An 8,489-nucleotide genomic window follows, 5' to 3' on the forward strand; every position below is an offset into this window, starting at 1 on the left:
TAAAGTTGTATTTAAGGTCGGCTGTTCCAAAACCCTCGACTAGGGTTTTCTGGTTCGTTGGTGTTATTTTCCCTTCACTTTGTCCGGTGAATTAACCCTGGACTGTTATGTATGAACAAATGTATATTTTTCCTTTTCGGTTGGAATGAAAAGAGAATTACGATGACATGAGTTTTTACTGGTTACCTCTGTCTGGGTTTGACCACTTGGCACTCTGGTTCTTGCTTTCTTGCTCGGACTGTTGTGATGCGTTAAACTCTTCCAGCCACGGGCTTTATTTACTGCTTGCCAATCCTCGTGTTTGGAAACTTGTATGCAATTCGTATTGTCAATGCTCTATTCTTTAAGAGAGAAAACGAATGAAACTGTATACATGCACCATATTTGTTGTTTTGTCTTATTTAATGGTTAGGAAAAAGAGATATAGATACATAATACAAGACTGTTACAGATGGATGGATTCGAAAATGAAAAGAAAATTTCTCTGTCTTCTATTTCTGTACTTGTATGTTGAACCTTTTGAATGATTTACAATCTTCCATTTATACTTTTTGTCCACAGTTACCTGAACTGTGTGTAGTTACTTTTAGTTTGTATTCTATTAGTTATGCATCTGTTTATGCATTCGGTTCTACTTGCATTACAAGATTTTACACTTGACATGTTTATCTTTTTTTTTACCTAAAATGAAAGAAATAGTTATATAACTATTGTTTATTAAAGACAAACAAGACAGTGATTCTAATTGACTAGATTGTTCCCTAACTAATACTGAAATTAAAAGAAACAATTTCGTACATTCTACTTTAACTTTTTAAACATAAAGTAAACAATCATTGATAACACTTTCCACCTTGATGGAGACCAACACCCGATCATGGTGCCCTTAGCTGGATGCTCCTGCATCAGCTTCAACCTTGACAAACATTTCTATGAGTTTGTCAATATTGCAGGTTACATTGGCCAACATTTAGTCACAATTAAAGTTGGAGAAGGTCTCCTTGTTAGTAAAGGATGCCAAGATTTAGTCCATGGAAAATTTAGTGCTAAGGATGGGAAATGATCCATCAAACATAAATGCTACAAAGGAGCTCATTAAGAAAAAGAACATTGAAGTTGTAGCACGAAAGAAACAACTTAAACTACCAGCATCTGAGGATATAATGGCCAAAGAAATCAAGGAGATAGAGACTCAAAAGTCAGACATGATGAAGTTCATCATAGAACAGAATTTGCAGATAAAACAAATGGAGGAGCAGATGGAGAAATTGGTTAAGGAGAAGGAGGAAGCTATCAAGAACATTCAAACTTCAACAGATGTAGTTTCTCTTGCAATAGTTCCCATCACCAGAGTTTCTACTATAGCCACTGCATCAGCAACAGGTACAACAGAAGGAGCTGAGCAACCTACTGAATTTGTTCAGAACCTGTCTATCCAGATAGGAGAAATCAAAAAATTAAAAGATGAACTCAAAGAATTATGGCTATCTAAAGTCTATATCAGACAGTACACACACCACTGAAACAAATAGACTTAAAGGCCAAGTGGAAGTGTTGAAGAAAGAACTCACAAATTCCTTCATAGGAAACAAGTTGGGTTTAGCAAAAGAAATTCTATGGGAAGAAATCACAGAGGAAATCAAGGAGATTTGGCCCTCCATTAAGATAATATTCAACCAAAAAGATCTTTTGGAGAAAACCGAGGAAGAAGTGGAATCCATAAATAGGTAGCTAGAAGATATGCCAAAGACTGCCTTTGATATAATCAAATTTCTAAATTCCAAGGATGACTATGAGCTTGAGGAGTTAAGGATAAGTGACAAAACTGAAACAATATTAGAAGTGAAGAAGATTATCACTAAGAGAAATCTCAACCTTCAGCTACAAGAAAAGTGCAGCAATGTTAACAACATGGTTCAGAGATTCTTCAACAAAATTGAACCTTTGATCAGCAATAGTTTACCTTCTATGATGGTTATTAATGATAAACTGATGCCAATTGAGGATTATGTCAAGAATTTAACAGAGGTGGGAACCTATGCAGCTTTAGTAGCCAATATCAAAGGATCGGCAACACCAACTCTCATAGTAAAAACACTCAATGATTCTTTCTTCATCCTCGATGAAATCAAGCATATGTTTTTAGTAAAACCCATTCTTACTAAACATACCGAGATGGATGAAATCTAAAGGAGGGTAACAAAGATTTCTATCCCAGATAAGAAATGCTGGGAAGAATTAATAGATTTACTAGATTGAGGATAATGGAACAACATTCAGTTTTTGTGGGAACAGTCAGCCAACTCCAACCATTTTTCAACTTTTTCAGCAATAGTCATCAAACACTATAGCACCAAAGTAGTGCGAGATCATTAGACAATTTTATTTTTGATTGTGTAAATAATCTATTTTTGTAAAAGCAGTTCAAGAAATTTTTCGTCCTGCTATTGTATAAATAACTCTCTTCATGAGTTATTAAAGGGTTGCACCTTTGAAGAAGCATTTCTAGACATCTAATGTAATTAATCTTTCTGGATCATTAATACAAAGCAAAGGATTATGAATTTTGTTTTGTACAGTTTGTGTTTCTTGTAATTGTTTCTAGTGTCATTCATTATGTTGTTCTTCATACACTTGTGTCTTGTAGAGATAACTAGGTAGCATTAATTGTATTTCAATCTATTCCTATAATCTTTCTAAACTGATAATCTATAAAGAGAATGAATTAATGGACTATTTGCTTAATTAATTCACTCAAAATTAATAAATCATCAACATTTTTTTAAGCTCATGTGTATTTTCTCAAACCTGTAAACATAGTTTAATGGTTTTCATACTTATGATTATCTAGCTTTCAATTTGAAAATTGTGGCAATCATATTACTTTTATGTTTCTTCTCATCATCATAAAAGTTTTTTCACTGTGTAAATATTTATAGTAGCCCTCTGCTAAGATATTGATATTGTTCAAGAGGTTAGGCACATCAGTTCTATATCTGTTTCATCCATTAGTCTCCCAAATTAAAACAAAACCGCCAAAACATTTATCTTAGATGCTTTGGCATAACAACTGACCATTATTATCTCAGAGGAACAACATGGTGTATGTTCCAGGATTAAAGAAGAACTTAATTTTGGTCTCTACTATTACAGATCAGCATTTAAAAGTTGAATTTGTGAAATCACATTATTTGGTAAAGGGTGTGTAGGACAACTACAAGATTGTTGCAAAAGGAATGAGAGTTGGAGGATTATAAAAGTTGGATATAATGAAGAATGGGCATCAAGCTTTGGCATCAATAGGCATGTCAAATATAGAGATTTGGCATCAAAGGTATGGATACTTAAGTCATAATGACCTAATGTTACTACAAAAGAAATCCATGGTATAACACCTTCCAAATATTAAGGGTGAACACTTTGAATGTGAAGGTTGATCATCAACACCACGAGAAATGGTTGATCATGAATTGGCCTATGAATGAATAGTGTAAGTATCTCATGGAGCCATAATAAAGAAAAGAGGGAAGTTAGAGATAAAAGTGCCAGTGACACAAGTTAATGTGAGATAGAGTAGGTGGAGGAGGCTTCATTCCACTACATTGCTTTTAGTTCAAAATAAGGAATGTTGTTGTGATATTGGAAAGGCACAGGAGGGAGATGACTTGTTTGAATTCTTCAATGCAACAAAAAGTAGCTTCCTTACTTAGGTAAAGAAAATTCCTTACACTTTAAATGGAGTAGAATCATTGTTTTGTAATATATCTTGACCCAACTGATTTAATAAAATGTATTTAAATGGATTATTATTTATTCTCTAGATATGTGAATACTTGGTGATGATTGAATGTAATAGTGTGTGTTTGAAGTGTTTTTGTTGGCCTTGGAGCAATGGGATATGGCATGGAAACAAATTTTATCAAAGGAAACTTGCATGATTTATGATAGGTGAATAAGAGCTCTTCTATGTGAATTCGATGTGCTTTTGTTAACTATGACGTGTTAACATTATATGCAAGCCATCATAAGATTTGTTTTGATAATGAAGTAGATCTTCATCTTTGATAAATCAAGTTGTGATGGTGTGTGAAAAGTGAATATTGGTAGCATTTAATAGTGTAGGTGCACTATGAGAGCTACAAGAGAAGAAATATTTGAAATATGCATTATATTGTATTGGATGAACTCGATGTTTATGATGGGATCACATGACACATTATTTCTCACTATTAAATTACTTATCTTCGTGTTTAATGATTATTTGGATTTCCCATGAATAATTTTTATTGTAGCTATGCTCTGTACTTGTGATGCTTGGTGATTCATGGAAATGCATGAAGATGACTTTTCTAAGAGGAAGTTCTTCTTCCCTAGTAGATGAGGGTGTTTAATGATTATTTGGATTTCTCATGAGTATTTTTTATTGTAGCTATGGAGTGTGCTTGTGATGCATGGTGATTCATGGAAATGCATGAAGATGACTTTTTAAGAGGAAGTTCCTTTTCCCTAGTAAATGAGGAAGTGAAAATGGTGGAGTCATAATTGGAGGAAAATAAATGTCATTGGTACTTGGGATGAATAAGGGAAAACTTTCTTAGGATGTTCATGCATAAAAGTTTATTATTAATTTTTAGAACTAGGGAATGATAAATATGAAGTAAAAAACGAGTAAAGGAAATTTTTTAGAACAAGAAAAGAGATCTTAGTAGATGGATTAAGATCAAGTGTGGCAACACAGTTATAATACTAGGAAAGTATTAATAGTTGTGTGATTCAATTTATGGTATGAGAATTTCTACATTGGGGAAATCTTTGCTTTAGGGATAACATAATGCTTTCTTAGTGGAGAATATTTTTGAAATGAAAGTGAGTGGATAACATCAAACACTTTAATTATAAAAAAGACTATCAAGAAGAAGTTTAATATTTTTTGTGAATGTATTTAATTACTTGAAACAAAATGTTATGGTTAGACCAGTAAAGCTATGGAATTTAAATCCAAGAGATGATGATAATTATAATTATATTTATAACATGAAGAGATGTGAAAAATAAGTGATTAAAAATAATTCCTTCGCAACATCAGAGGTTTAAACATAAATTGATAAAGAATTTGTACAATAAAATTTGTAAAATAGCTGCTGAAATTTAGAACCTGAATTGTAGTAAATATTTAAAAATAAATACATTTGAGTTATTATTCACTAGTCAAATAAATTGTAAATATGAATCACTGATTGAGTCTTAGTTTGGATGATTGAAACCATTCAACAATTATAAGCAAGTCATACTTAGAAGAGAATGTAACTATTAATCACATAAAAAGTTATATAAGAAATAACATAAAAATTGTGGGGCAATAGAATGTGAGAACGTGAGCATCATGAAAACAATTTTCCTATCTCTAGATGACATAATTTGCTCATTCGTACTAAAGTCTCTATCATTTAAACGTTTATATATATAACTTCTATACTTTAACAAAAGTTGATACATGAATATAAAAATAATATAAACAAAGCGTCACTCGCGTTAAAGGGAATTACAATTTCAATCCACATTTGAATAAAGCAATAGTTGAGAAGCACTTCTTAAGTTTGCACGTAGAACCAATAAAAGAATGTTTTAAAAACCACCTCCAGAGAAGCATATTACAAGTGGACACGAGACGTGCTTGAAATTAAATAAAGAACATGGATTTATCATAATTATTTTCCATCCCATAAATCTGACAATCGATTGGCGGAGACTTCACTGCAGGTAAGATGTTAATATTCGATTTAGTGATAGTCTCTCCTTTTTATTCGATATTCTAATCCATTAAGCGCTGCACAAAGTGTGAAGAGCGGGAGTCGTGAAGGTGCCGTCCAAAAATAAATTGGCGATTTTTCCATAAGCGGCATCCGTTAAATGAATTCCATCCCAGTTGAAATATTGTTCAGGATTTGCACAGGGAACTGCTGACCTTACGCCGCAAGGGATTTGAGGATTGTAATTATACGGTCCACCCGCTCCACAGCATGCGTATAAAGCCTTTGACCCCAATGCTGAACAGGAAAATCAACATTTCTCGCAAATGTTTAAACAATATATCTAATCTTTTGGTAAAGATCAAAGTAAAATAAGAATCTGTCAAAAACCCTGTGAGTTTCCTATTTCATTTACTTACCAGACAGCTGTGGAGACTTTAAAATTTTGAGAACAGCATTGTAATTGTCTCCAAACACAAATTTAACATCCGGATATTGAACTTGCAACTTTTCCACTCGACCTTGAAGAAGATCATTGCCTCTCCTGGCGAAAGCATTAAACCTCGGCATGCATCCCATTGAGTCCAGCGGTTCTTTTTCAGGTCCAGTAGCATATTTTCTTAAATATAAAGCAGAACAGCCAATCGGTAAGTTGTTCTGAGCTAAAATCTTCCTTGCTCCGCCTACTGTAATCAAAGTCTGCAATAAAAGGAAGAAACGATGAAGTACAATTTTGCTTTAATTTAACGAATTTAGCTTAGCTTCTGTGAAACAGATTGAGATTACCTGCATTGCTTTAACGGTCTTATCGACGACTAAAGGGACAAATCTTTCGACTTCTTCCATCGGCCGTCCCTGCATGAATGGATCATTGAAGTCGTTTCCGCCAATCTCTCCCACCATAAACAATGCATTTGCAAAATGCTCCTCACAGTCTACATATTTTGACACAATCAGTCACAAGTTCGAATCACATACAATTAAAGGTTAATAAGTCACCAAATGAGTGAAATTTAGGTAGATCATCTTATAAAGATCAAGAACCTGTAGAAGCGGCACACAATTTCTTTCTGTGCTTCAAAAACCACTGGATCTGCGTGTCCAGCGAAAATGAAGTCATAGGAGGCGAGATTGACTTTGCTACAAAGAATGAAGGTCGCAAGGCCGTGGCTCCTGCCACTGCGAAGTTAACACCGCTAGTGTTAGCTGTGCTTCCAGCCCCTTCCAGTTTGCTAGTGTTACTCAGATATGGAGCCAAAAAAGGAATACCTGAAGCTTGAGCTGCCAAATACAGAAAGTAATTAGTCAATGACTTGAAAAACATAAAAAATTCTTTATTCAGCACAAGGTTCCAACATACCGATATAATCCACGACTAATCGGCCGTCCGAAAACCGGCCTGTAGCTCTTTTGAAATAAGTTTCGCCATAAGGCGGTCTACCGATGTTTCCAGCAGCGGTGGGATTCCAGGCTAACCAGTTCCCCGTGTCCGCCAAAGAATCGCCAAAACTGTAAATAGCGCTGTGACAAACTGCCGATGCATAACTGTGCCTCCATGAATGCAAGTAGATTATCACAATAAATGCTATTGAGAAAGAGAAATTCATTGTAAGCTTCATTGTGGAATATCCAATTTGTATCAGAAAATCCTTATTATGAAGGATTACATATCTCTCTGTTGGCTATTCGTTGCTTAAAATTGGTGTTTATAATTAACGAAAGTTGTGCTAGAATCTTCCACTGCCTCAAATCCGGGAATACACCTTCCATTTCCTGTAAACCTGGAATACTTTCAGGAAGAACCATGTTGACTCTTAAAATATACTTTAACCAGGTTCAGTTTAGGTAAGAAAATCCTACAAGGCTTCAACTAGTGTTGAAACTTCAGGAGTTTTTGTGAAATTGTATTATATATTTAAAAAGTCGAGTTTAGCGGGAATCCTTTGTCCAAGGTATTCAGAGTTCATCAGCAGTGTTGTCCTTTCCAATAGAATTGTCGCTTCGAATAACGGAAAGGATTTTTTATTCGAATTTGGTCCGATTTTCCCGAAGGTTTTGTTAATTTTATAATACATTTAATAGGGTTCAACTGAGCTGTGGGTAATTTTTGTTAAGCAACCAGGTTGACTTTTATAGAAAGTGAACATAAATAGCACTTTCCACAAACCAACATTACATTGATTAATCTACCTGATAATATAATATTGTATATAAATACATTAAAGTTTGCTTCAAAAACGTATATTATCCTCTTAGTTTAAGAATTTGTTTAGAAACTATATTTTTGATGACATATTAATCAGAAGTTAATTTAAATTAATTAGGAAGATTTTTTCACATATACTAAAATTTTGAATAACTAATTAGATAGATATAAAAAATTTACGCTAAGATATTAAGAGAATAAACTATAATAATTTTTTTGATGATGAGGATTATTATTATGAAATAGTTTATAAGAAGATTAGAAGGTAAGAGATTACTTTGGTCTTTTATTTCTATACTAAACAAATATTAAGATAATCATTCTATGAATAACATAATTTTGTTGACTTAAAAGGTGAAGAAGGTTGGTAGTGTGACAAAATCTTGAACTTCAAATTTAGTGTGAGTATTAGTTGAACAAGAATTTTTAATTTTCAGCCATGTATGACTGTTGCAAATCTTTTATCATCCCATGTTGTTTTGGGAATTGACCAACACCTAACTTCACTAGAAACCTCATGAGAATTTATTCTT

The 8,489-nt window shown here is 33.5% G+C and overlaps 1 protein-coding gene across 1 annotated transcript; it reads right to left on the bottom strand.

Moving 5' to 3' along the window:
- Positions 1-5,820: 5,820 nt before the first annotated feature.
- LOC149146138 (GDSL esterase/lipase At5g45910-like) lies at positions 5,821-7,369 on the bottom strand. The gene is made up of 5 exons (XM_089452676.1): positions 7,111-7,369; positions 6,795-7,031; positions 6,537-6,685; positions 6,170-6,449; positions 5,821-6,047 (listed from the first exon to the last, which is right to left on the bottom strand). Exons 1-5 carry the CDS (start codon positions 7,367-7,369, stop codon positions 5,821-5,823), a joined length of 1,152 nt encoding a protein of 383 aa, XP_089308802.1.
- Between the last annotated feature and the right edge of the window lie 1,120 nt (positions 7,370-8,489).

Source organism: Pinus tabuliformis, chromosome X (genome assembly GCF_031772625.1).
Source record: "Pinus tabuliformis cultivar Carrire ecotype Pingquan chromosome X, CPIR1, whole genome shotgun sequence".
NCBI lineage: Eukaryota > Viridiplantae > Streptophyta > Pinopsida > Pinales > Pinaceae > Pinus > Pinus tabuliformis.

Bases quoted from the DNA above. Each gene is read 5' to 3' on its own strand.
- LOC149146138 (XM_089452676.1), bottom strand. From the start codon at position 7,369: ATGAAGCTTACAATGAATTTCTCTTTCTCAATAGCATTTATTGTGATA. The intron at 7,032-7,110 runs GTATGTTGGAAC...TGTATTTGGCAG, and splicing joins ATTAGTCGTGGATTATATCG to CTCAAGCTTCAGGTATTCCT. The intron at 6,048-6,169 runs GTAAGTAAATGA...TTTCCTGTTCAG, and splicing joins AAAGTCTCCACAGCTGTCTG to CATTGGGGTCAAAGGCTTTA.